We start from the raw sequence: 24,456 nt of genomic DNA, 5'->3' as shown, positions 1-24,456 counted from the left end.
TCACTATTACTGCTAGTTGTTCAATAATTCCAGCCATATCAGTATCTTCCGGCCAATAATGGCTCACCATTGTTTCCCCCATTCATGCACTCTGAAGTTACACGTCAATCCCACGAGGGGCCTATTCCTCGTGGAGCATGAGTTCCCTTTTTTTTTTTTTTTTTTAAAACTTCGACTCGACTGTCGAAATTGGTTAGTTCCTTTCGAAACAGGAGACGCTCGGATCATAGCTAGGATCCTCAATGATCTCTGATTGTGAGATGATACAGCGTAAGTGGTCCTTGTTACAAGGGTCTTCACTCATTGTGTATCTCCTTCCCTACCTCATCTCTTGTAGATGCTTGTCTCTGTCTCTTAGCTTCGGCTTACTTTCCTCGTATCATTGTGTGTCTTCCCCATAGGTGTGATTGATTAACTATGAACGATGACACCGTCAGCAGAAGCCGCCCAAACAAACATTCCAGCCACTTCCCAAAAGACAAGCACTTACCTAGTACCCTAGAGGTATATCAAAACGTTTCTATCATACATCTCAGACCCTCCCAAAGAGACTCCTCGCCAAATCAGAACATCCACTCGGAAACCCACTGTACTAGTTCGGATCTATCTTACCATCTCTCGCTAACACTTGTAGTCGAAACAAGCCTCGTCAGGCGAACCGTAAGCCCAACATAACAGTATGACCTGCAGTTGAATAAAAAGGTACCGGGACAACAAGCTCCGTTGATCTTCCATAATACGCAATATCGCATTGTCCCAGCTCTCTGCCTCAGGAATAAATATGTTCTTAACCCAAAAAAGCAAACACCTCTTATCAGCGCCCAGAATGCAACCCTGCTATCAGTGACACACGCATTACTAAACCCGGCGAGAGCTCAAAAGTACTCAAGAAGAACATAAAGCAATCTCATTTCATCCTCTCAATCACCTAGACCATAGTAATGATGTACCACTACCTCTTCGAAAGAGATAGAGGACCTTCTCCCAGGACGTCACCGGATCCACATACGACACACTTCTCTCCTCCAGCTCCCAAGATATACTACCACCTCCTACTACATATAGCCTAGTCATCAAGAAACAACCCTAGAAAAGAATACCTAAGGACGTTAACCCAGCCACAGCAACCACCACCACCACCTACCTCACCAACCAACTAACCCCATAAAAAACACCACTTGACTCGACCCGAGGGTATACCACGCAACCGTACCTCAGCCCGAAACCACCGTATCAGTTCAGCCTATAGTAACGATCCCATAGTATGATCTCATGTGGCGGTCATAGAGGAGGGGAGCCCGACACCAACTCTATCCGTTTTAGGAAGATGCGTATACCTACCTCTACCTACCACATATATCCGTTATCCGAAATGAGCCGGCCAGAGCCAGGTAGTACGACCTGCATCAAAGAGATTAATTAGAGCGGGAAGGTCCCTTTTTTTTCGTTACTAGATTCTTTGTTTGTTGGGAAATTATTTCCTCCCGTAATTTGATTAGGAATTTTTACTCGATGTATTGTGCAATGAGTATGTTGTGCTGCTTGGTGGGTGTGATTGGTCCATGGGTGGGTTGATGGATGACAGTTCCCGGATTTGGTTATTTAATGTGAAACGCTTACTTGAAACGGACCGCGCGTCGTTGTTCCGACGGAGGTATACATGGTAGAACTCTAGTGATTGGTGAGAAGCTCAATGAGATATTGGTAGTAATTTCTATCTAGCACTTGACTCATGATATTCTTGCATAATCACAGATGCGCTAATCTCCAAGAGCAAGGGGCCGGAAACGGCCCGGAATTCTATTTTTACAAAATGCATGATTGCAGAGAAAGCCTCCTGAGAAAGGGAGAGTAAAAAAAAAAAAAAAGAAAAAGGGGGAAAAGGAAACAGAAAAAAAAAAAAGGATTTGATGGAGAGAAATGTTGACTCGTGAAGTTCCTCTGGAAACGGAGGAGTATAGCCAAGTAATCAAGGGACTCAAAACGAGATAAGCTCTTCGCTGAAAAACCACCAGTTCCGATCTTTGACTGCGCCGATACAACGCCAGGCAAATGAACAATCAAAAATAGGGATGTCGAAGGAATCAGTTGTCGAAAGAGGTGCACCTCGGACCACCCTTCAGTTTAAAACCTTTTTTGTTTCCTTATCTCGTAAATGGGTAGTGCTCTTCCGTTCTTGGTGGTATGACAACAATTAGAACTTGAGATAAATAAAAAGAGAGCGAACGTAACAAAGATGAAAAATAATGTGCAAGAACGGAAAGACTCCACAAATCTAAGGACCAGCCTCAGTATCGGTTGTGTGGTTTCTCATTTGATCCGTAGACCAAAAGATCAGTGATATTTCCTGACATTGTAGTCCTTGATACCGGCGCCACCACCGCCCTTGGGTCCAAGCCAAACGATCTCGATGACACTATGGCCTTCATCCTCCTCACGCACGTACCACTGGTGTACATTGTCACCAACAACGTAAGCTTCCCTCAAGAGCCAACGATCCTTGAGGACACCCTCATGTTCCTTAGGCCGAAGGGGTCCCAGGCGCTCTTCGTAGCCAAGAGGGTCCTCCTCCCAAGTTTTCTCTGTATGGTCGAAGTCAATGGCATCATCAGGAACGTTCTCGCCATAGGTGTACTTGACCAGAGAATATCCGTTGGTGAAGACCCAGAATGTACGGGTGCTCTTTCCAGTGGAGTTGTTGACAGTCTCTTCCTGGTCGAACACCCAGCGACGGAGTACTGACCGGCGACCGGCGGCAGCTGCCACGGTCGTCATTTTGACAACATCCTTGGTGTACCAGCTGTTCCAGTGGTGGAGGGACTCAATCTTCCGGCCCGACTCGTACACACCGTCAACCTCCCCCTTCATGTCCATCTGGTAAAGAGAGGGCCAAAGGGTAAGGGGGGTATCTCCGTATCTCTGGATGCACTGTCCGAGCTTCTGGTCTCCAGGCTGCTCACCCCAGGCCTGGCACTCATCGTAGTATTCTTCGAGAACGTCAAGGAGAGGCTTAGACACGAAAACGCCGGCACCGCCAAAGGCAATGTGACCAAAGGTGTCAACCTGCCAGTGGGCTTCTGATAGGGAGCCGATGTAATGCTTCTTGGTCACATCGAAAAGCTTCAGCTCCTCAGCGATAGTGGGAAGAGACAAGAAGAAAGTATCGTCGTCAATGAAGCTAACCCATTGGGTCTGAGGACGCTTGGTACGGATGTGGTTGGCGAACGCCTCAACCAAACCGAAATAACGAGCAGTGAAATCGAGAGGAGACTGAATGAGTGTCAAGTCCAAGCCACGGTTACGGAAGTAGGTCTCTTGCTTGGGGATGTCGTCGTCGGATTCCGGTACCAACACGATAATACCAGCCTTGGTGTTTCCGTAGGAGTAGAGGAGGGAAGGCAGCAAGCGGTCCAAACGGTCAGCAGTCGTGGCCAAACCAAACAGAAGCTTGTCCGTCTCATCAACCTCATGGTCGGCCGCTACATTAACATCGATGATGGGAGGGCAGGAAATATCCTCGTCCTTGTTGTCCGGCGAGACAACCATACCGCGCTCCATGACAGTCATGGGCGGGAGCACAGGGATATCGATTTCCTCCAGCGAGCTGAATTCAGTCTTAGGACTCACGTGGTGAGGACGGAAGTACGCGCGGGTATAGTTCTTGCGAGGCAGCCACTCAGTGAACGGCATGGGGGGCATAACACTAGGATCCGCATCGCACATTTTCGCCGTCGGGGCTGATGATGGTTGTAACTGAATCTGGGGAGTACCAGCTGACGTAGTCACCCGGTCGACGGGGTGCTTGAATCGAAGAAAGGCTGCACGATCATAACGTTCAATGCACCAAAAGAAGAAGCCTATTGAAAATAGGGCGATGAGAGGAAAGACAGTCCTAGTGCGGAAAATCGGCATCTTGGGCGAATTATTAAAGGAATTGTTCTTAAGCATGAAAACGATTGTAGGAAACTGGTCGACAGCAAGAATATTATATCACTGGTTGTATCAAAGGGACATCGACGGAATAAAGTCGTCGTCTATCGGGTCCGCTATCGCACAAATGTCACCAGAGAAATCAGCCGAGATTCGACGAACAGAGGATGAAAAGAGCGTAAATGGCGAATAGAAATTTTATATAGAAAAATTTCCACAGCCTAGAGTAACTGGCAACGAAAGTCTGGCAGCGTCGAGACCTGCGACACGGTCACAAAAAAAGGTGGTGGTTCGGGTTCAAAGGCCCGGTGAAATTATTTGGTCTCCCCGTCGCGATGGGGGGAAACAGCAGCCGAAGGGGAAGTATAGAGGTCGACAACAAAAAGAACAGCACAACTGGACGAGTCCAGGGCTTATAAGAACAATGGGAGTTGGAGGAGAAAAGAGGACGTGAGGGCGATGTCGAGCCTTTGAGAGATGAGGAGGAGAAAAGAAGAAGAAGAGAAGAGAGGAGGGGGGGGGGGAGAGGAAGTATGAAGAGAATGGATGAGGGAAGGATGAAGACAGGAGAGAGAAAAGTGATCCTAAGTGGGAATGCCGAATAATGGACCACGGGTTGAAATGGGGCCTAAGCTCCTCCACTGGGTAATTTAATCTGCAAAATATTAAGCTCAACTCCGCTGTAATTTTCCACCGCACTTAAAAAGAGGTTTCAGATGTATCGATGGTCGAGAAACCGACCTTAATCTCGAGGTAGGGCTTGGGAGGGTGTTGAGAAGAAGAGGAAAAATTTGTTCAGCAGAGAGATAGAAATAAAGCCAGAGGGCAATAATGAGGATTTCCAAGTTATAAGATGCTGATTATGCTTCCTTCGCCTTGTTGACGCCTCCCGCATTTTCTCTAACTTTAGTCCGCTTTCTTTTTTTTTTTTTTTTGTAATTCCTGGAAACCCTGTTAGCCCTTCCTGAGTACTGATACATACTCAAAGCAGTGGACTGTTTTGGTGTAGATCCCTGACAGAAGGGAAGAATGCCGCCCAGATGGATGGATCTCCGAGTCCCCTCTCCACTACAACGGGTGGTTGGTAATTTTCAATTTCGGATTTCAAACAAACCATCCGATTCATACCTCCAAACCCCCCTCGACCATCGGAACCTCAAGGTTTATGATTGAATCATTATGAGAATATATGGCCAGTGCTCAATGAAACTATGTCCTACGAGCATAAAATATTCGACAAGTTCAGGAGTCAATACCTATACACTTGAGTTAAGTGGTGTATATCTTCAATTCAATATCTCCGACATTACGGTAAGGGTCCTACAGAGTTGCATAACAAGTTCTCTCCAGAAGCGATCTGATTCACGAAGAATACAACCAGAGAGTGTACTCTGGAAGTCTGACTTAACGGTGAATCTATGGTGAATCCGGTCAAACCGGATCGTTGTATTATCCCACCCATAAAGATCCTTCCCGAGAGAGTTGCGTACGCGTTGTATAATCGCACTGTCCATTAGGAAGGGTTTTCTCCGTTCTTCGTATCTCCTGCTCAGGGTCCTAACGGCCGATCAACGTTGCCTTCATCAACTTCAAACAGGACATCGAGTGTTACAGATTTCCGTAACCGCTCGTTTTTCTAATTACACACAATCTCTTCTCTTCTTGACGAAGTGGGACTCGCCGGGTCCAGTCGACGGACGGACAATCCACCATTGTGCTCCATTAGGAATGGTCAATGGCGTGAAAAGTTCTGGGAATGTTCCAGTACCTTAGCAGATTTGCAGCCACTCTGTGTTTGTTCTTTATCTTCTTTTACATTTTATTATTCGCTTTGCTCCCATCTTTTGTGAAGAGCCGTGGGGGTTATTGTGCGGTCTGCCTTGCAGATTATAAAATACGGTGAAATATCTGGATGAAAATTTCCCACGGCTCGCCAATTGATGATTCTGCATCTATGTACCGACAGTATATACGTACTCAACTCGAGATATCTGGTACGATTACCTCCCAGGCGAACAGTCCTTGAAGAAAATAAAAAGCGGCGTCGATCTGAGTGGTTTCCCGCCCTTCCAGCCACTCAGGGGCGACCATTTAGGGGGCGCTGCTTCTCGGAGCCCCACGGGCCGCGTGTCCCTCCCACCACCACCATCTGTTGTTTTCCCCTATTACTGAGTCGGAGAAGGTATTCAGGTCATATCTGAAGCTTTCTTGTCTTTATCACAGGATATCATTATTAATATCGTGTGATTTCACTAGGTCTGTAATCTGATACGACTCCTGTACGTAGTTGGTAGTCCGTGCTTGGCTCAGTTGCGGTTAACATAAACTCGAGTATCCTCGCAGTGTCTTGATAGCTGTGTGTGGGCGGTGTCCGTATGCCGTGCTTTAACATGGATGACCTACTTCATACAGATTGGAACTTAGGAGACTTTTTTTGTCCCTGGATGCACCGCCTTCTCTGTTACTATATATATATATATATATATATATTTTACAAGAGGGAAAAAAGCACTTCACAAGCAATCGTCAGTAGCTTGTCAAGAACGCATACATGCAAACCGCTGAGAATAATGTCCGCTGTGGCAATTTGTGGCCTCGACTGGTCGCCTAATTGGATGTAAGCTGATGGTCACTTGGTCGTTGGTACGGAGTACTTGGTACCTGAAAGTTACCAGGGCTGGCGGTTCTGGTGGATCAAGATCAACACTTCCAATCGCACTACTCCTCCTAAACTTTCGACAATGCGATCCAATCATATGTATTGAATGAAGAGCACAAGCAACTGACGCGTGTACCAAAGATGTCGACGCACGTCTGATATTTATGGAAACTTGTCCACTTCTGTTACCAAGTATTGCCACCTATGGAGGCACAGGACCTGGCGCCCTTGATTTTGCAAATCTTTTTTATTTTTCACTCGAAGATACCCGTCTTTTTTAGCTAGAGAATTAGGACCCAAGGGTATCCAGACGAGGGAAATTGTCTATTAGGATGACGATCGGCATTGACTCCCCCTCCCAGTGGCCACTACTATTGCCGAGTAATTAAGCTTGAACGCCGGCCTTGGCACCTGTCACACTATCCTTAGGTCTTAAGCAATAGAAAATTTTCTCCGGGGTTTAAGGGCCGTACAGGGGGAGGTACTTTTCGCAGTACAATTCTGCCCATGTAGGACAGCAGACCCTTTGTTACATCCATTAGTAGTGACAAATGCCATGCATACCGTCCCACACAGTAGACTGGCAATTACACCAGTTAGGTCAGTGAGTCTATCCTCAATGCTTGAGCGGAAAAGAATTTCAAAATCCCAGCCCCCCCCTGATCAACATCCTCCGTCGGTGGACGCCGCTTTCCTTGTTTCCGTCGCTGCCATTGACCGTTCCGCTGGATACGTTACGGAGACGCCCCATTTTTCCTTGTCCACAACAAGCGCACGCCAAACAAACCCACTATCAAAAAGGGTCCTATTCCTCTACAGGATATGATAGACGTCTGCTCAGGTCGCGATTCTCACCTATGGGGTACAAAGTTCAAGGGCACCAGCTATCAAGGGTCCCCGATCCGCTTCAACCACGTACACCCGACCTTTCCTGTCCATGAACCTTTGCTCGTCATGTTCGACGGAGTTGGTGCCGGACTTCCGCCAGTATATCATTTCTTCAAGAAGAACGGTCCCAAACCGCGGGGCTCAGCCTTGAACTTTGAACCGGCGATGTATCAAGCTCGGAGCCTCCGTGGCAACTTGGGATATCAACTCCCATCGGCCTCCGCGGAGTATAGCTTCCATAAACTTCTTAAGCAACGCAACCATTCCACCCTCGAAGTACAACTACACACTAGGAATATGTACGAAGCTTTTAACCACAGAACTCAATTCAAACAATGCTTTGAGCTTGACCCATATAGTTTCACCGTAGACGCGTTAGTGTGGGTGTGTTAAAATGAGGTGATATCCCGCCATCGTAAATGTGGATTATGATATCTTTCTAGTTCCATTTAGGTCCGTTGGTTTTAATGCTGGCCCTTGGTATCACTTGACCAGTTACTGCTCTCTCCTGAGCACCGTGGACACAGCCTCATGTGCTGTTTGGTTTACGCGTCACGGAACGATATATTTGCAGTCATGGCCGTGTGTGTGCTCACCATCCAAGAATGATATATATTTACATAGGTTATCCACATTTAGGCAGATCTCAGAGTTTTCTGGAACGTTCGTCCATATTAAAGTGAGACCCTTCGACACAACTGATCGACGGTGCTATGGGAACAGATAAATGAAAAAAAGCACGGCCCGGAGGATTCCCTCGATAGTGCCGTCCCGTTTGCCAATTTACTTCGAATTTGGCCGTATACTCGTCGTGAACTTGGTGATAGCCCATTGCAATCTAATTGGACAAGGGAGATGCTTGTGCTTGGTGCACTCGATCATATCCATAAGTATATACTAGTAGTAAATTAACATACTTGATAGCAACATAGTCAGTAAACTCGGTTATCGTCATCCATCGTGTCCCTTGCATACTTTTATACCTGAATCATGTTTGAGCTCACGATCCTTACCCTGAATACCATGTATCAAGCCACCGATGCAATCCCGAAAAGGTTAATCTAAATATGTCACTGCTCCTCGCATCCTCAGGAATGTCAATACTCGACCATGGCGGATAACAAGGTCCCTGTCAGGGCACGGTATCCAGTTACCATGGAAAGAATGCACACAACATTGCCATACTGAGTAGAGTCTATCCTTCGTCTACCTACACTGCTCCTATCTCGCTACCAGCACATTCACATACTCATTATATCCTTCCTATCGAGGATCATCCTAGATGGATATAGCCACTGTCTATCCCATGATCCAAACCAAACTACCACATTAGTCCTAGTTCATACCTAACTTCACAAATGACAACTATGCATAAACACGCACTACGCATCGATGCCGGAACCTACTGACAGTTCCCCAAACCCTCAAAAACCAAAAACTCCCTATCTGCAAAAAAACACCCCTCCGGCCAAAACTGCAAAAAAACGATCTCAGAAACGTCATGTTACATTATCCATGTTTCAGTGGAACCTTGCAATATCGGAGAAGAAGACCCCCTAAACAGCAGAAAGGACCTAATTATGATACATACTTAGTATTTGGGCACTTGGCACTTGGCACTTGGCATGGGAGAGGATGGATGACAATTGGATTGACTTTGTGACATTGTGAAGGTGGGGCTGAAACTTCCTCCGCGTTTCAAGTATCTTTGTTTTTGATGTGCGATTACGTGTGTGGTATCGCGGTGCGGGGTGTCTTTGGGAATCAGTGGGTTTTGATAGGTGGTGGGTTCTTCGATGTGTCTTCAGGTGGTATGAGGCGTTGACGATGGGTGAGACGTATGGATTCCTCTTAATCCGAAGATTGTTCACGCGGCCTGTTTCGGGAGTTGGGCGGCCGGGGAGGGGGATATGGAAGAATTACTCCGGAGGTTTCGGGGCTATGATTGACGGTACTACTTCTAACGGTTTGATTGCGTACTACATTGAATTAGTAGTGAGTCATGCAGGGTCCAGTACTTGGCAAGAACTTCGAGAGCATCCGAATATAGTTCAAAAAGGCCCTGTTTACATTCCTGTGGGAGACAAACCTAGCATATCGATATTGCACGCAAGTCTCGAAGACAATAAAATTGACACAGTACCACATATATTTCATTCATGTTTGTCTATCTACTTGTACATCTACGATGAGTAATACATCAGTCCTCATCATCGGCATGCTCCCGGTCCTCGAAGTTCATGAACTCTTGTTCATTGGCTTCATCCCCCATGACTAACTGCCATGCGTCCTTCACCCGGTCGATCAATGCATCATCAAAAGCAAGGTCCAGACTAGGGGGTGGAAAGCATAGGATATTGGATGAGGGCCCTTCGAACTTAGATGAGCGTGCAATGGCACCGTTGCTACTTAAGCCTAACTGTGTGTAACGGAGAGACCACAAGACCTTTGCATCTGGTTCCGCATTGGACTGAAGAAGTCTGTGCACAGCACTCTCAATCAATGACTGACCTTGAGCACCAGCATGGCTCACACTACCGTAGATGACACCTAACACATTTGAGTTAGCAACATGGTTGCAAACGGTAATTGTGCATATCCAAATAAAAAAAAAAAAGCTCAGGATCAGATTGATAGGTTTTCATCAATGCAATTACAGGCAATGTAGATAAGTATTTTAAAAAGGTGCATCATATGAGCCATGGAGATTGGGTTGATGTGGAGAAGAGATTGTACTCACATTGGCCTGACGGACACTCGCCAGTTTCGCTCGAGTGTATCAAGAGATAAACTGGCGGTAGATCATCTGACTGATCAAAAGAGCTTCCCGGAAATACCACGACTGCTCCGGCGGGGACTGGCCCACCTTCTGCCGTGACAGGGAACAGACTCTCGAGGGCGGACGAGACAATGGTGATGGACCGTGCTACTTTATCACAGGCGGGATGCTCTTGTCCGGGAAGATCCCAGTTGGAACCAACCAATAACTTGGTTTTTATTGTCTCATCGTTGGACAGATGCAACTGAACCCGCATATCATCACCATCTTCAGACTGATGGTTGAAGATGGATTCAACCCCAGCATTCAACACGTATACCCCGCCTCCCACTGCGAGGGCGCGACAGCCAACCTGAGAGATCTCAGAACCACCGCCCCATTTCGCCAGCAGGCTTCCAAATCCCGGACCAAATACGCCAATAGAGGCAAGATGCCTTTTGATTCGAGGCACTGCATACTCAGCAGACGTCTGCCTAGGAGAAGCCTGCGATAATGAGAGGGATAGTAAGGGCTCATGGAGCTCAGCAGGAACTTGGAACTTGGATGCTAGGTACTCCGGTAGAGACATAGCCAAATTTTCTTCCTCAGCTTCCGGATCGCTATCAGATGGAGGCTTGCCAATATGGCGGAGAAACCTCATCAAGGTCCTTTTCGACTTGACGCTTATTATGTCATCCGCGAAGACGTCTTCGCGACTACCTGGCACTCTATACAAGACCGAAGCACCATCAGCACTGCTAGGTTTGTGTATCCACCAGCTCCCTACAGCCTGAAACTCCAATTGCCGGTATACCTTGGAAGCCACAAGGGTAGGTAAAAGTCGGGACTTGGAATAAATCAGGTGTGGAGACAAGGTGAGAGTATAGGACCGTGTTGGCAATTGGGGAGTTCCTTCAGGAAGATATACCGTCGCATCCTCAAAAGGGTAATGCTCAGGTTCTAGCTTATCGACCATGGTTAGAAGGTTGTATTGCCTTCGTCAAGAAGACTACTCACCCCCATTCACCTTAGAAGCCCACTCCTGGGCCTCTTGGAGGCTAAATGCTGCCTCAGAACCTCCATAATATGAGTTCTGGTCAACATGGAGTACCTTCTTGCCTGACCGCGATAGGGCCCTGCAAGCAGTTAGTCATCTGTGATCTTCAACAAACACTTGATAAACAAAGTTATACTCACAGTGCCAAGAGGGACTGGGCTAGTCCGGTGCCAGAGATTGTTACATCCCATGGCGTTTCTGCAAGCGGCTCCATGATGGCCCGTGTAGCAGATAAAGCTAGAAAAGTTAAGTACTGCAGTTACAATGGACAACTCCGACTATCATCACGTCGGGTGACAAGCTGTAGAACCCCTCTTTGCAAGGACCTTCCAGCCCATTGGTGGTGGTGCGTCGACGACCATCCGTGTAAGAAGTGAGGGGATTCTCGGAAGATGAAAAAAAGAAGAGCAAGGACACACGCAGAAATAATTAGACCCGCTAGTATGTCACGTGACAGAATAGCTCCGCTCGTTCAATGACCGAGGATATCACGTATTATCATCAAGGAGATATAGCTGTTATTAACCCGTGGGTTACGAAATATATGCTAGTAGCTACACGGCTGATCAATACCAGTGCAGGCCATGGACCTTGTGTCAATATCACCTCGCGTTTTAGCCTTGTTTGCATGGAAGTAGTCCATACTTAGTCTGTATCTTGGATGTATCTTGAAAAGCACCCGGACTTCACTCAAGGGATTGATCTCGCAGTCCAGACTAAAGATACAATTTATAATGACGCCACAAGTTGGGTTTGATCTCACAAAAGCTGTCGCTTCATATACTCCGTAATATTGTAGCTAGTCTAGCTCCCTGTCTTGAGGCCATGCCCAGACAAAGCACTATACCCAAACTAGTTAGCTTATTTCGCGAACCACTTAAGGATCGATTCTGCAGCGCACGAAGTTTCTTTCTCTTTACACACCACTCTCAGTGCTTTGCACAGGCATACTGCTATCTCAACCGTGGCAGTACGTCTTTTCAGACATGCCTTCATTGGTCATGTCGTCTATGGGAGTGGTAGACAGGACTCCAATCACTCTGTATCTGCTGCTCTGGATGGTGACATTTGATAGAAGCAGTTCGTTTGTAGTGATACATTCCATTAGTCTATCTGCATCGTAGTTGATAAAACTCTGCTGTTGTCCATTAACGCGAATTAAGGCCTATAAGTGCAGTAGCCTCTTTCAGGTTCTCCCAGCTCGGCGTGTATACTAGGATCCAAATATTGGCCCAAAGCATACGCTAGCTGTGTTCCCAAAGGGAGGTTGCTGAGGCTGTCCTAAGATTGAACCTCTGCTTGAATCCAAGCGAGTAACGTCAAGGAGTCGTCTACCAAGGATGGATGACTGGAATGATATCGTTTAAGACCTCAACCACCTGTTGTTCGAGATGCCAACGATATCTTAGTCCAACCCCATCTCACTCTTCGCCTTCTTCAACGACCCTAGCACGAATGATTTTGACCTCATCCACCGGTCTATCTTCTCCATTTGTTTTGACAAGTCCCATGCGCTGTATCACTCTCATCCCGCTCTTGACCCTGCCGAAGATTGTGTGCTTGCCATCCAGCCAGGGCGTTGGGGCAAGGGTTACGAAGAATTGGCTGCCGTTGGTATTTGGTCCGCTATTCGCCATGCTCAAGATACCGGCACCGGTGTGTTTGAGGTCTGCACGAATCTCATCCTCGAACTTCTCGCCGTAAATGGAGCTTCCTCCTCTACCAGTGCCGGTGGGATCACCAGTCTGGACCATGAAGTTGGGAATAATGCGGTGGAAGATGACGTTGTTGTAGTAGCCCCTTTGCGCGAGTGTCGCAAAGTTCTTACAAGTCTATAAGCAACACAGGAGTTAGTTCAAGCTAAATCTTGTATTTGCGATCGCTGCGGACATAGTTTACTGACCTTTGGTGCATGCGAATTATAAAGCTCTACCGTGAACGAGCCCTATGGGGGATTAGCTAAATGTAAGATGCTCATCGTTTAGACAGCTCTAATTACCATGCTCGTATCAAAAGCCACGTCAGTCGCCATATTTGAATTTTTTGTAATTGAAAATTAGTTGTAGCTGCAAAGATGGGAATGAAAGATGCGCACAAGCTGCGGGCGGGGGAGTGAAGTCTCCGGCTTGGCATGAGTGAGCTGCAGAGATCCATGTGATGCAATCTGTTGTCTCTGTTCTTTCTTCAATAAACACAACTTTCCAGCCATGGATTAATAAACACGATACTGGACAGCACACCCTACTAACCTAGATCAACGCTACGAGAGCCCCGAATCGCATTCTACCGTATACTTTGCGATTAGCTCCTCAAAAGTCGATATGGCGGAGGTTAGCCCATTCGCCGAACTCTTGGGTCAGGCGATCTACCAGTTCACAGCCGTGAAGCCTCTTTTGCCTACATACGGGCATCTGCTCGTTTCAGTTTTATTCCCTATCTACATTGCTTCTCACGCCTCACTCTCGCGACCGTCTTCCGCAGCCGAACCGCCCAAAAAATTCCAAGATGCAGACGGTGATGAATCGGACGATGAAGACGAAGATGAGGAAGAAAAGAATGACGATCGGAGAGTCGAAGGCCTTGCGCCCAGTGATGCTCTAATTTTTCCTTTGACTGCTGGTCTCACACTTGGGGGCTTGTACCTTGTGATGAAATGGATGGGGGCTGATAAATTGAATAAGATACTGGGTTTCTATTTCTCTCAGATGGGTCTCTTCTTTGCCACGGCTTTCGTGAAAGACAGTCTTGCGGTGCTCAGATCCTTTGTATTTCCACGGAGATATAGCAGAGCTGGCAAAACATGGAAAGTCAAGCAATCAGATCGTGTTTTCACGGTTGTACAAGAAGGTTCAACTACTTCAGAATCTCTGGAAGCACGGAACTCTCCACTTCCAGGCATCCTTGGCTCTATCCAATTACCAGGGCCAGTTCTCGACCTTCTTTGGACCTGTCGCAACTTGTTATACCAACGTGCCAAGCTTAGGGTCCTTCTGCGTCGCATTATCAAAACTGAATGCTCAGTTGGCCTTCTGGATCTCTTCAGCTTGGGCCTGGCTTTGCCTGCGATTGGCTATTTTACTTTTGTTACGAAGCCTTGGTGGTTAACTAATTTTCTGGGATTCAGCTTCTGCTACGGCACTCTGCAGTTCATGTCGCCATCTAGTTTTCTCACCGGATCACTCATTCTGAGCTCGTTATTTTTCTACGATATCTACTTCGTTTACTTCACCCCATTGATGGTAACTGTTGCAAAGGGTCTGGATGTTCCAATCAAGCTCGTCTTCCCTCGCCCGGCAGCACCCGACGCTCCCCCAGATGCCATCTCTTTGGCCATGATTGGATTGGGCGACATCATTGTTCCGGGTATGATGATTGGGTTGGCGCTGCGCTTTGATCTCTATCTCTATTACAAGAAAAAGGGACTACAGAAAGCTCAAGCAGAAGGCAAGACACAAGAGATTGTTAAGCCCGTGTACCAATCTGCAACCGGTGGATGGGGAGAGCGCTTCTGGGTATCATCAGCCGCTCCCTCTCAGTCAGCCCTTGAGCCCCCTTATCACGATGCCCGGGCCTTCCCGAAGACATACTTTAAAGCCAGCATGATAGGCTACATCGTTGGTACACTAGTAACGCTCATTATAATGCAATGCTTTGACCACCCCCAACCTGCTCTTCTCTACCTGGTGCCTGGAGTCTTGATTTCCCTGTGGGGAACTGCTCTTGTCAAAGGCGACCTCGAAGAGATGCGGGAATATTCTGACGCTGAAGAGGAAGAGGACGATGCCGAAGAAAAGCAAGGCAAGAAGCTGGAGGACACTCCTGCCGCGAACGCCGGTTTCTTCCGCCGCATCCTGTCAGGAGATATCAACAAAAGAAGAAAATCAGAAGCGTCTTCTAAAGCCCCTGATGAGAAGAAAAGCTCAGCCGAGGCTAAGGGTGAACACCACGAAGAACCAAAGGAATCCTCAAAAGGAGCTAATACAAAGAACATGGAACTGTTCACGATCTCGTTGTACATTCCCCACAAGGCTAGGACTGATGAGTCTAATCAACCAAAAAGCCCGACCGAGGATGTTAAATCTATTGTTGATGACGAGAATTGGTCTTTTGTTGGCAAAACAGAGCAAGAGGATGAGCCTCCTGCGAAACGACGCCGAAGGAGTCCCAGGAAAGCCGGCGCAACTTCTTCGCCCGCTAAATGAGTACCAAACGAATATCAATGTATTTTTAAGTCTCGCAGTGAAAACACAACTAGATCTACCAAGTTTGGCGAGGTCTTATTTACTTGCCTAGCTAGGTCGGTGGCTGTAATCAATGAAGAGAAGCATGAATAAAGACAAATCTTTTCAATTGGTATCATTAACCGTAACCTTCACTATTTGTTTCAATCACACGATAGTTCTAGCACTGTTCAAGGACTTGTTTTAAATCCTCCCATCTTTGCGCGGATATGTCTACTAGAGCCTTCAGCTCTTTGGCGTCCACAGCCCATCCGCCATTCTTTTCCAGTTTCACCACAACGGTCTTCCCTTTTCCGCCCTGCTCTTTGTCAACTACGACACAGACTCTCTCCTGACTCAGCCCTTCCTCGTAACCGTCAGGATCGGCCAGGATCCACCTCCGTTGGTTACCCTTCCTGGAGCTGTCATCAAGCTCCCTCTCCTCTTCCGCATCTGGAATGACCTCTGCTCTCCACCCAGAAGCCGCATCAGCCTCGAAAACACCGAAGGAGCTCGAGATAGGCAGTCCCTGCAAAGACAGCTTGCGCGCCTCCGAGACAGCATCCGAGCACACCACCATTTCGTTATCAACATCCCACCACGCCCGGGGCAGCTTAGTATCCCGAAGCGCGGCAAGGACCGCCGCCCAGGCAGCATCAAAGGGATTACCAGCCAGCGAAACAATCATAACATCAATATAAAGCACCCAGAAAGCCTTGATCTCCTTCTTTTTCTCAGCATCCGCTTCTCCTTGGAGCGCATCTACGTCCATCTGTTCACTTTCATTATGGCGTTCTAGTTCCTCAGGCCCCAGATTGGGCGGCTGATACCAAATTCGTAGGTCCTCCGCACGAATTAGTCGTGTGCTGTGCAACAATGTGAGAATTTGGTGGGACAATGACTGTGCCAATGCCGAGGGAGGTGCGCCCGGGATAAATCCTGGCGCACATCCGGTGCTCAGTGAGAGGTTAGGCACTAGAAGGTTGAAGTCTCGAATGTGCGATTCATCGGCGTCTTCCTCGTCATTGTCGTCAGGCTTTTCGTTCGGCTTGGCCGTATAATCCGTTAGCTTGCGGCGCTTGTTTGCTGGAGTGGATGATGATGATGCTGGTGGTGGTCGGGATACGCTCCACGATGCAATGTCTTCTGTGTGTAGGATTTCCGCACGAACACCACATACGGCAGTGGTATCGCCGAGTCTCACTACGGCGCTGCCATTCGTATGAGTCAAAGAGCCCGTATTGGCAGAAGTAACACGGAACTGTGAAGGGGCACGGCCATTGGCTCGGATAGATGGCTGATTGCTCGATGGGGGAGGTGATAAGTGGGCAAGAAGGTAAGCGTGAGGTTGAAGGCGCGCGAACTGTGAGGGGGGCAGAGAAAGAGACGGAGGAGTCGGTTGCGCAGCTGTAGCTGCGGCTGGAGCCATTCTTAAATGAAAATAATCCACAGGCGGATTTGGCCAGCCGACAGGGAAGATTGTAGAATGCGGGGATTAGTTAGACTTCCCGATCTAGTCGCTCTTGTTGGTCGCTGGAAAGAAGCTGCAACTTATTTTTCGGCGGCAGAATAGTTTCGATATATTATAGGCGGTGAATGTCACGCAAAGCCAATGACCGGAGTATTTTAACCACCAACAACACTTGCATCCACGCTGCTACTACTTGTACTACTAGCGTAGCCTACTATCTCATTTAGATAGGTATGCCATTTCTGTGCAGTCTATGAGGGGGTTTCCCTTTCAGCCAATAGACATTGGTCTATTGCGTTATACTAGTAATGAGGAACCCGATGAAAGAGCTTCCAAGCCTTTTTCAGATACGGGTTGCAAAAGAAGCACCCCCGCACTTCCCAAAAGCATGAAGCTATACTCGCGATGAGAGACGACTTGATGTTAGATCGTTTGTATATAGCCAGCCCAATTAATATTTTCAGGTGTGTGTTTATGGGATCGTCACTTGATCTATATATAAATACGAGACACCGTCGATCGCGTTAGTTTCCGAACGGGAGTCCTGATCTGGTCCGAGCGAAGAGGGCAGAAGCCAAATTTGGAAAAGCAACACGATGTCACGTATGCTGCACTATGGCATGCCTTACGGCGGTACTCGGTTTGGAGGCTTCTCACTGGTGAATGACAGTCGTCTAGCCACTCTGCTCGTGATTGCATCATCTATCACGAGCCAAGCAAGGACAATAAGGTTCATGGTCTCGAGTAGACATTTTTCAGGATCGTGTCTTGTGTTGATCGGAATGTTTTTGTGTCTATTCTCGGACGTATAACGCCAACGCAAGTGGTGCTTCTTGCATATTATTTCCAGATTTGGCTCGCCCGCGAGAGCTGGACGGCCTCAGTCCGCATATCTCGGATAAGGTTTATGGTTTATCCATCAATAAGTGTAGAACTGTGCTGCAGGCCTGAAGAGAATGACCTAATCTGGGTATCTGGTTCTCGTATTCAGCGGATATCGGCATTTCCTTGGCTCGTTGAACGGTTTCGGACAACCTCACCAAAGATTATTATTCAACAGACGTTCAGGTTGCGGTATGGACAACATCCCGAGTGTGTTCACTCAGCAAAGCAAGTTCGATTTTGGTATACCCTTGCGTTTTGAGGGACATGTCACCATAGTTGAGCTCTGCTGCGGATCTTCTATACCTATATTCTATGACTGGTGTCAAAACTATGAGGACAATTATGCACGAAGGCAACTGAAGGCTTCACGATACTCTCACAGGGAAATATGAGCGCCCCTTCTGCAACAGGTATATCCGACGAAGGAACTCCATCATCCTCACACTGCCCTCCACTTGGACAATGTTACAATCACTATCAAAATCGCGGCTCAGTGTCTAGGAACAGTGGAAATAATTCGCCGGGGGATGACTATGATACGGGGATGGCCAGGTCCAAGATAATATGGCCTGACGAGACTGAATATTGCTGGAGCGATGCGGTAACAGCCGATGCGGTTCTTTCTTTGCTCCGTAAGGAGCCGGTACGAGCTCCTTCGAGCAATACTTTTAGGAGTGGTGGAAGCACCCCAGATCAAGTCCATCTGAATTGCACTGTGTGCTTTAGGTATCTCAAGCATGATTCGTACCCAGAATCACCGATCGCAGCTGGCTGCGACCACTCCACTGTGCCTGGGATGCACATATGCAAAAACTGTCTTCAACGGAGTTTGGAAATACAGCTCTTTTCCTCGACTTTGGGGCCTCTGACATGCCCACTCTGCCACGAGCAACTGTCGGACGACGAAGTCCAGCGATGGGCTAGCAAAGGGACATTCGAAGCCTATAACCACTTGCGAACGCGGCAAATGCTAGAAGAGGATGCTGAGTTTGTCACTTGTGTTAGACAAGATTGCGGATATGGGCAGTTACATGCCGGTGGCTTAGAAGATCCAATTGTCGTTTGCGGCTCGTGTGGGACTCGGACGTGCTTCATACATCGGCATAGTGTCTGGCATGACGGTTTGACATGCTCGGAGTATGAAGAGTACATTCGCCATAGAAGTGATGACCCCGAGGCACGTAGTGAGTTTCAGACAAGCTATCAAATACCTCCTAGAATCCATGCGCTGAGGCATGATCCAGAGGATTGGTCCACCCAAGTGGCCATGAGTATGCGGACAATTGCAGAGACAGCAAGGCCTTGCCCTGGTTGTAATGTGGCCACAGAAAGATCAGGAGGGTGCAAGCATATGACATGTACGTGTATCGCTCATGGAATCAAGATATCCCGATAGCAGGATTGCTGATATTTCTTCTGATAGGTGTCTTATGCCAGCAGGAATGGTGTTGGGACTGCGGTATTCGTTGGCAACGGGGGCACCTCGACATTGAATGTATCCAGCCTCTGCGATAAATGCGATACATGCGATGCACTTTTATCAACCACAGAATATGTACTCTAGGGAACACATACCTAGATTCACTATCTCCTACATTTATTTGTCTACGATAAAGTGATTAACAAGTAGGAAGGTCGGTTGAGTACAAACCCTAATTCCGCGTTTCCTGTGCATATAGGAAAACGACTTGGGAAGCAGTAGGAAACTGCTCTTAAGCCATGTAGATGTCGACGAAGCTATCGGCGAATTTGAGCAAAGTGTGATGCTCTCATCGAGTGACAGCGCCTGCTTTACCGCCGGCCCTAAGGGTTCCCATCCAATCAGCAGTGTTGATGGGTTGTTGTAAGTGACGAGAAGCAAAATTCTTGCATTAGCGTAAAAACACAGTGCAGAATGGCACTCTTTTCGGGGACTATCATTGGTCGGGAATTGTGATGGACTTTATGCTAAGAACAAGGGCAACCATGCCGAATGTACTTTTACCTCTATCCACCCTGCTTAATGGTCAGAATCACAGCTCAACGATCGGCTGCAACGTTCATGGCATTACCCCCGCATGCTGATGCAGGATCCAATAACTGACGATCGAATGCAGTGAGCCCGGGAAGAAATCGGTTGCCGGCAACATGTTGGTAAGGTTTACAGCTAGTCATGATCGGTGTTCCTTCCTGATCTCCTCTCTCTCTCTGTCCTCTATCTAGACCATCCCCTCCCACGTCGATCATCTCTAGTTTTCCACACAGCTTACATTCACGGCCAGTAACTGTATGTCGCGTTAAACCCCAAGCCAACAGATGCAGCGTTGAATGCTTTCCAGTGCTTTTGCCATATTTCATTTACCAGTTCAGAGAGGCAAAGCACTATGCTGCCAGGATGGCATTCAATAGCTTCCCTTGTGAAGCGGATCGATATCCCCATTGTTGCGTCCACAACGCCAGCAGAAATTGCTGAGATGCAACGGGATGCCTGGCCTCAAGCAGGAAAATATGGACTTGGCTGGGTTTATTTCTCTGTGATTCTCCTCGCAATCTCAACGATTATACGGTTCTATCACCTTTGGGGTGACAAAATTAGGATCGCATTACACAAAGAGGATACGACTGGAACATCGCCATATGTCACTTCTCCCCAGGAAGAATATGAGTTGCCAAGTGCTGCTACTGACAGCTCCACTGCGCACTTCTTTCCAGCTCGTGGCCCCCTGCCCAGTACCAATACCACGAAACAGCAATCGTCGATTTCCACCATTGCGCCACTAAACAACACCATTGCTTTCGTACGATGGATCTTCTATAGGCCTATCCCTATGCTACGTATAGGCAAACTGCGGGTCAGCTTTCCATCGCTGGGAGCATCCTCGATTATCTTTGTGGCCCTGATATTCGTCACTCTCTATTCTTTTGTCCCACAGCCGCTCTACTACTCCTCGATTTCAATTGGATCTCCTCCGCTGGCGATCCGTGCAGGCATGATTGCGGTGGCTATGATTCCATGGATCATTGCCCTCAGCACCCGTGCCAACTTCATCAGCATTTTAACTGGAATTAGCCACGAGAGGCTGAATGTTCTTCATCGTTGGGCGGGTTACCTCTGCCTACTCCTGAGCTTGATCCATATGGTTCCGTTTTATGTTACACCTATCTGGGAAAGCAAGAACTTGATATACTACCAGCAATACTTTCCCCGAAACATCTATATCTACGGCACCGGCTGGGCGGCACTGGCGCCTCTCATAGTCCTCTGCTTGCATTCGCTGCCAATACTCCGAGCCTGGATGTATGAGCTTTTCAAGCTTGTGCACCTTCCCCTTTCAGTCATCTTTCTCGCCATGATATTTTGGCACAGCAAAAACTTCCTGGCATCATGGGACTATCTTTGGGCTACGGTTGCGATCTGGCTACTTTCCTATGCAGTTAGGTTGTTCTATGTCAATTGGAGCAACCCCCTACGGTTGTCCTTCTTGATCGGTGAAGAATGCGTAGTGACTATACTCCCACAGAACGCTATCAAAGTCACGGTTGCGACTCAGATGAAATGGAAACCAGGCCAATTTGTCTATCTCCGTATGCCGGGAATCTCACTTTTTCAACGTCACCCCTTTACGATCTCATCTTTGTGTAGTGGCGATTTCCCCTCAGAGTATGGCGAGAATTATCGTGACTTGGCTCTTGTCTTCCGTCCCTTCGGAGGGTTTACTCGTAATGTTTTTCTAAAGACTTTCGAGTATGGCCCTTACAAGACCTGGACAGCATTCTTGGAGGGCCCCTACGGAGGGATGAAAAGAGACATGGCTGCTTTTGATGATGTGGTCTTCTTCGCCGGTGGAAGTGGTATAACTGCAACTGCCAGTCACCTCTTGAATCTGATCAAGAAGATGCGGGACCGAAAAGCAGTAACTAAGTCGGTGCGGGTCATCTGGGCATTCAGGAACCCCGAAACAGTCGACTGGTTCAGAGAGGAACTGAGAATATGCAGGGATTTCGCACCTCCAAACACAGTTCACTGTCATTTCTTCCTCACTGGACTAGAGCCACACGGTCAGGCCCAACTGGCCCAAAACCAGTTCTACCAGGAGATGCTCAGAGATAAAATGTACAGCACACTAGAGGGAATGGATAAGCGAAACTCGGCATACATCCGTGAAGAAGCAGCTGGGGACCCGGAGATTGAAAAGGAGCTTCGACGCGAGAATGAAGATGCCATTACTGCGCTTCCCAAGGCCCACACCCTCCCACACATCAATACCAGCAGACACTACAACAGCTCAATGGATAACAACTATCAACATGCACCGTATCCTGCACCTCAACTGAGCCCAGTAGATACTCCGTTTAACTTCGGCCTTCCTCCCTCGTCAACAACGTTTCCCAAACTGACCACCCGCGTCGGCACCGTTCCGCTGCAGAGGAATGGCTGGCGTATCGACTACGCCCGCCCCAATATCCCGCAGGTACTCAAAGAATACTCTCGGACGTTTGGTCGTCGTACCTGCATCTTTGTCTGTGGGCCTCCTAGTATGAGAATTGAAGTATCGAGCACCGTTGCTCAGCTTCAGCAGCAGGTCATGACTGACTCGTCGAAAGACGAGATATTCCTGCATGCTGAGAACTACAATGTCTGATTCCCGAGTTGCACTCGCGTTATGTATGTCTGAGTTGCTGTGTGACTGTAGATTTCCTCCCTCCATTGTCAATGCCCGAATGATTGTTTGTGGGTTGGGAGCAACTCCCAACTTGTACAGTTCTATACCCTTGAACATAAATGCATATGAATGTCATTTAATATAAAGCATATTTGAATATACGTGCTCTGTCTCTAATCACGACTCTATGTCTCTTGATAATCAATTCTAAGAGCGAAACATATGCAGTGTATACAATTCTAAGCAGACAAACAACCTGAACGAAAGATCTGTACATCTCTTAGACGCAGCAGTTGAAGGGTATCCTAAATAGGTGAGCAGAGAGAAGAACAAATAGACAAGCGAACTCCATTCAACACCGCCAATAAACAAGTGGAAGGTAGGATCATGCTCGCTGAGGCTCGTCGTCGGCCTTCCGTTTCCTGTTCACACCATCATCAACCTCAAGGATCTTAGAGTCTGTGAACGGTTGTACGCCGTGATCCTCATTGTCTTCTCCATCTTCCGCTTCGACCTTTTCCCAGTCGTCATCCTCTTCCGGGCTCTTCCGGTTGTCTTCCGCCGACTGGCTAGACGCAGGGGTCCCATCAACTTTCGCAGCCTCGTCACTGGCATCGTCATTCCACTGCAGAACGAGCTTGACAATTCTTGCCCCGGACGGCTTCAACCGCCGATAGTAATTCTCAACCACGCCCTCCTCCACCTGGAAGCCGCGCGCGATGTACCATTTTAGACCTTCTTCATTGGCTTCATGCACATGTGCCGTGACAGTGCGCACGTTGTAGTGTTTCACTAATTCCGAGACCTGGTAAGTAGACCGCGAGCTAGAAGACAAAGATGAAGGGGCAGAAGAGAAGAGCAATGAGTTAAGAAGCGAAGCCGCAACACCGCAGCCCCGATATGGGGAAAGCAGATGCAGGGTCTGGATGTAGAGATTTGTCGGCTCCTGCGAACCGGGCTTCGACTGGGTCTGGAGAAGTTCGGCAGTGGTTGGAGGGAGCCGCTCTAAGCGACACCTGATTCCTCCGATCACTTTGTCTGTCCCCGTGCTTGTTCCTAGCGGGGACGCGGATGTGGGAGCGTATGAAGTGGAGGCTGGCGCCGCGGCCCCCGGGTGATCATGATAAATGGCCACGCGTGACACCGACGCGATCACGGGGTCTGTGATGGTCGCTGTGTAGAAGGAGTTTGGGTAGCGTATTGGGAGAAGCAAGCCCGTGATCCGGATTAGAGAGGGTATGTGAGCGGTGCTCACAGATTCGATGGTAACATGAGGGTGCGGGGTTTTGTAAGTGGGTGCGATGGGATGGGGGTATGCGGGGGGGTGGAAAGACGAGTCTTTGCCTGTTGGTGGTTTGACCCTTTCTGCGATGCTGGTAGAGGTCGCAGAATGAGGGAGAACCAGCGATGGAGGGTGTATAGGAGGTTTGGGGTGTCTGTTGCTGGAGGAAGAGGAGGATGGAGGGGAGAGTGGTGGAGAAGTCGGCGCTTTCGACTGATGCGCCTTTGCGAAGAACTGGTATGCCATGGTAAATGAAGAGGTGTGCAGGTACGCGCTATGCTGTGAAATGCCCAGTTCTTTCAGCACGTTGACCACTTCTGTGAATCATAAAAAAAGTCTACCTGGCGTTGCAGTTAAAGAGGGGAAAGTCGTACGGTCCGCTTGATGGACGAAAACAGCGAAGAGGAACGCGGAGATGAGATAAGATAAGATGGGCCGGTCGGAGAAGGCAAGTGAAAGGCCAGCGCAGAAGCCTTTTGTCCTCTCCACTACACACCAAGGATACCTTGGACTAGACTGCGGAGTTCTGTCGCATGCTATCGATATTCCAAACTTCCCATATCGTTCCGCTCTTATTATATATATACCACCTGTCTAATGTGAAGCAGGTAAGTGGGTCCTCCTTGTGAGCTGTGTTGGTCATTCACTGACTCTCCCTACCGT

The 24,456-nt window shown here is 48.1% G+C and overlaps 13 protein-coding genes across 13 annotated transcripts; 8 read left to right on the top strand and 5 right to left on the bottom strand.

Moving 5' to 3' along the window:
- Window positions 1-2,334: 2,334 nt before the first annotated feature.
- gfsA (glycosyltransferase family 31 protein) lies at window positions 2,335-3,912 on the bottom strand (the record flags this gene model as incomplete). The annotated part of the gene is made up of 1 exon (XM_032060380.1): window positions 2,335-3,912. The coding sequence occupies one exon, from the start codon at window positions 3,910-3,912 to the stop codon at window positions 2,335-2,337; it is 1,578 nt and encodes a 525-aa protein (XP_031911380.1).
- A 1,864-nt stretch (window positions 3,913-5,776) lies between these two features.
- BDV38DRAFT_252543 (uncharacterized protein) lies at window positions 5,777-6,145 on the top strand. Its single transcript, XM_032055143.1, has one exon. The coding sequence runs from the start codon at window positions 5,871-5,873 to the stop codon at window positions 6,129-6,131; it is 261 nt and encodes an 86-aa protein (XP_031911379.1). The 5' UTR covers window positions 5,777-5,870; the 3' UTR covers window positions 6,132-6,145.
- A 914-nt stretch (window positions 6,146-7,059) lies between these two features.
- BDV38DRAFT_252542 (uncharacterized protein) lies at window positions 7,060-8,118 on the top strand. The gene has a single exon (XM_032055142.1). The coding sequence runs from the start codon at window positions 7,412-7,414 to the stop codon at window positions 7,868-7,870; it is 459 nt and encodes a 152-aa protein (XP_031911378.1). The 5' UTR covers window positions 7,060-7,411; the 3' UTR covers window positions 7,871-8,118.
- A 514-nt stretch (window positions 8,119-8,632) lies between these two features.
- Window positions 8,633-9,052, top strand: BDV38DRAFT_252541 (uncharacterized protein). The gene has a single exon (XM_032055141.1). The coding sequence runs from the start codon at window positions 8,870-8,872 to the stop codon at window positions 9,035-9,037; it is 168 nt and encodes a 55-aa protein (XP_031911377.1). The 5' UTR covers window positions 8,633-8,869; the 3' UTR covers window positions 9,038-9,052.
- Window positions 9,053-9,608: 556 nt separating this feature from the next.
- On the bottom strand, window positions 9,609-11,666 carry BDV38DRAFT_252536 (putative Rab geranylgeranyl transferase escort protein). The gene is made up of 4 exons (XM_032055140.1): window positions 11,433-11,666; window positions 11,253-11,371; window positions 10,218-11,195; window positions 9,609-10,027 (listed from the first exon to the last, which is right to left on the bottom strand). The coding sequence occupies exons 1-4, from the start codon at window positions 11,504-11,506 to the stop codon at window positions 9,678-9,680; spliced, it is 1,521 nt and encodes a 506-aa protein (XP_031911376.1). The 5' UTR covers window positions 11,507-11,666; the 3' UTR covers window positions 9,609-9,677.
- Window positions 11,667-12,116: 450 nt separating this feature from the next.
- On the bottom strand, window positions 12,117-13,347 carry cyp1 (putative peptidyl prolyl cis-trans isomerase (CypC)). The gene is made up of 3 exons (XM_032055139.1): window positions 13,292-13,347; window positions 13,196-13,237; window positions 12,117-13,124 (listed from the first exon to the last, which is right to left on the bottom strand). The coding sequence occupies exons 1-3, from the start codon at window positions 13,322-13,324 to the stop codon at window positions 12,714-12,716; spliced, it is 486 nt and encodes a 161-aa protein (XP_031911375.1). The 5' UTR covers window positions 13,325-13,347; the 3' UTR covers window positions 12,117-12,713.
- A 155-nt stretch (window positions 13,348-13,502) lies between these two features.
- BDV38DRAFT_140517 (aspartic endopeptidase) lies at window positions 13,503-15,594 on the top strand. The gene has a single exon (XM_032051422.1). It carries the CDS (start codon window positions 13,614-13,616, stop codon window positions 15,492-15,494), a length of 1,881 nt encoding a protein of 626 aa, XP_031911374.1. The 5' UTR covers window positions 13,503-13,613; the 3' UTR covers window positions 15,495-15,594.
- BDV38DRAFT_140518 (3' exoribonuclease family protein) lies at window positions 15,595-17,148 on the bottom strand. The gene has a single exon (XM_032051423.1). It carries the CDS (start codon window positions 16,939-16,941, stop codon window positions 15,694-15,696), a length of 1,248 nt encoding a protein of 415 aa, XP_031911373.1. The 5' UTR covers window positions 16,942-17,148; the 3' UTR covers window positions 15,595-15,693.
- A 338-nt stretch (window positions 17,149-17,486) lies between these two features.
- On the top strand, window positions 17,487-17,899 carry BDV38DRAFT_140509 (uncharacterized protein). The gene has a single exon (XM_032051421.1). The coding sequence runs from the start codon at window positions 17,580-17,582 to the stop codon at window positions 17,793-17,795; it is 216 nt and encodes a 71-aa protein (XP_031911372.1). The 5' UTR covers window positions 17,487-17,579; the 3' UTR covers window positions 17,796-17,899.
- A 724-nt stretch (window positions 17,900-18,623) lies between these two features.
- BDV38DRAFT_252530 (BRcat and Rcat domain-containing protein) lies at window positions 18,624-19,548 on the top strand. Its single transcript, XM_032055138.1, has one exon. It carries the CDS (start codon window positions 18,665-18,667, stop codon window positions 19,262-19,264), a length of 600 nt encoding a protein of 199 aa, XP_031911371.1. The 5' UTR covers window positions 18,624-18,664; the 3' UTR covers window positions 19,265-19,548.
- A 488-nt stretch (window positions 19,549-20,036) lies between these two features.
- On the top strand, window positions 20,037-22,693 carry BDV38DRAFT_140461 (putative metalloreductase transmembrane component). The gene has a single exon (XM_032051417.1). The coding sequence runs from the start codon at window positions 20,232-20,234 to the stop codon at window positions 22,488-22,490; it is 2,259 nt and encodes a 752-aa protein (XP_031911370.1). The 5' UTR covers window positions 20,037-20,231; the 3' UTR covers window positions 22,491-22,693.
- On the bottom strand, window positions 22,694-24,131 carry BDV38DRAFT_140462 (uncharacterized protein). The gene has a single exon (XM_032051418.1). The coding sequence runs from the start codon at window positions 24,037-24,039 to the stop codon at window positions 22,897-22,899; it is 1,143 nt and encodes a 380-aa protein (XP_031911369.1). The 5' UTR covers window positions 24,040-24,131; the 3' UTR covers window positions 22,694-22,896.
- On the top strand, window positions 24,132-24,456 carry BDV38DRAFT_140463 (uncharacterized protein). The gene has a single exon (XM_032051419.1). It carries the CDS (start codon window positions 24,224-24,226, stop codon window positions 24,389-24,391), a length of 168 nt encoding a protein of 55 aa, XP_031911368.1. The 5' UTR covers window positions 24,132-24,223; the 3' UTR covers window positions 24,392-24,456.

This window comes from Aspergillus pseudotamarii (genome assembly GCF_009193445.1).
Source record: "Aspergillus pseudotamarii strain CBS 117625 unplaced genomic scaffold BDV38scaffold_44, whole genome shotgun sequence".
Taxonomy (NCBI): domain Eukaryota; kingdom Fungi; phylum Ascomycota; class Eurotiomycetes; order Eurotiales; family Aspergillaceae; genus Aspergillus; species Aspergillus pseudotamarii.
Note: the sequence above shows the minus strand (reverse complement) of the source record. Positions and strands in the feature narration are given on the sequence as shown.

Excerpts from the sequence above, each read along its gene's own strand:
- BDV38DRAFT_252543 (XM_032055143.1), top strand. The coding sequence starts at position 5,871 with ATGATTCTGCATCTATGTACCGACAGTATATACGTACTCAACTCGAGA.
- BDV38DRAFT_252542 (XM_032055142.1), top strand. The coding sequence starts at position 7,412 with ATGATAGACGTCTGCTCAGGTCGCGATTCTCACCTATGGGGTACAAAG.
- BDV38DRAFT_252541 (XM_032055141.1), top strand. The coding sequence starts at position 8,870 with ATGCCGGAACCTACTGACAGTTCCCCAAACCCTCAAAAACCAAAAACT.
- BDV38DRAFT_252536 (XM_032055140.1), bottom strand. The coding sequence starts at position 11,506 with ATGGAGCCGCTTGCAGAAACGCCATGGGATGTAACAATCTCTGGCACC. Across the intron at positions 11,372-11,432 it reads GCCCAGTCCCTCTTGGCACT|GGCCCTATCGCGGTCAGGCA; the intron begins GTGAGTATAACT and ends AACTGCTTGCAG. Across the intron at positions 10,028-10,217 it reads CGAGTGTCCGTCAGGCCAAT|GTGTCATCTACGGTAGTGTG; the intron begins GTGAGTACAATC and ends CAAATGTGTTAG.
- cyp1 (XM_032055139.1), bottom strand. The coding sequence starts at position 13,324 with ATGGCGACTGACGTGGCTTTTGATACGAGCATG. Across the intron at positions 13,238-13,291 it reads TGGCTTTTGATACGAGCATG|GGCTCGTTCACGGTAGAGCT; the intron begins GTAATTAGAGCT and ends AATCCCCCATAG. Across the intron at positions 13,125-13,195 it reads ATAATTCGCATGCACCAAAG|ACTTGTAAGAACTTTGCGAC; the intron begins GTCAGTAAACTA and ends TGTTGCTTATAG.
- BDV38DRAFT_140517 (XM_032051422.1), top strand. The coding sequence starts at position 13,614 with ATGGCGGAGGTTAGCCCATTCGCCGAACTCTTGGGTCAGGCGATCTAC.
- BDV38DRAFT_140518 (XM_032051423.1), bottom strand. The coding sequence starts at position 16,941 with ATGGCTCCAGCCGCAGCTACAGCTGCGCAACCGACTCCTCCGTCTCTT.
- BDV38DRAFT_140509 (XM_032051421.1), top strand. The coding sequence starts at position 17,580 with ATGTCACGTATGCTGCACTATGGCATGCCTTACGGCGGTACTCGGTTT.
- BDV38DRAFT_252530 (XM_032055138.1), top strand. The coding sequence starts at position 18,665 with ATGCACATATGCAAAAACTGTCTTCAACGGAGTTTGGAAATACAGCTC.
- BDV38DRAFT_140461 (XM_032051417.1), top strand. The coding sequence starts at position 20,232 with ATGCTGCCAGGATGGCATTCAATAGCTTCCCTTGTGAAGCGGATCGAT.
- BDV38DRAFT_140462 (XM_032051418.1), bottom strand. The coding sequence starts at position 24,039 with ATGGCATACCAGTTCTTCGCAAAGGCGCATCAGTCGAAAGCGCCGACT.
- BDV38DRAFT_140463 (XM_032051419.1), top strand. The coding sequence starts at position 24,224 with ATGGGCCGGTCGGAGAAGGCAAGTGAAAGGCCAGCGCAGAAGCCTTTT.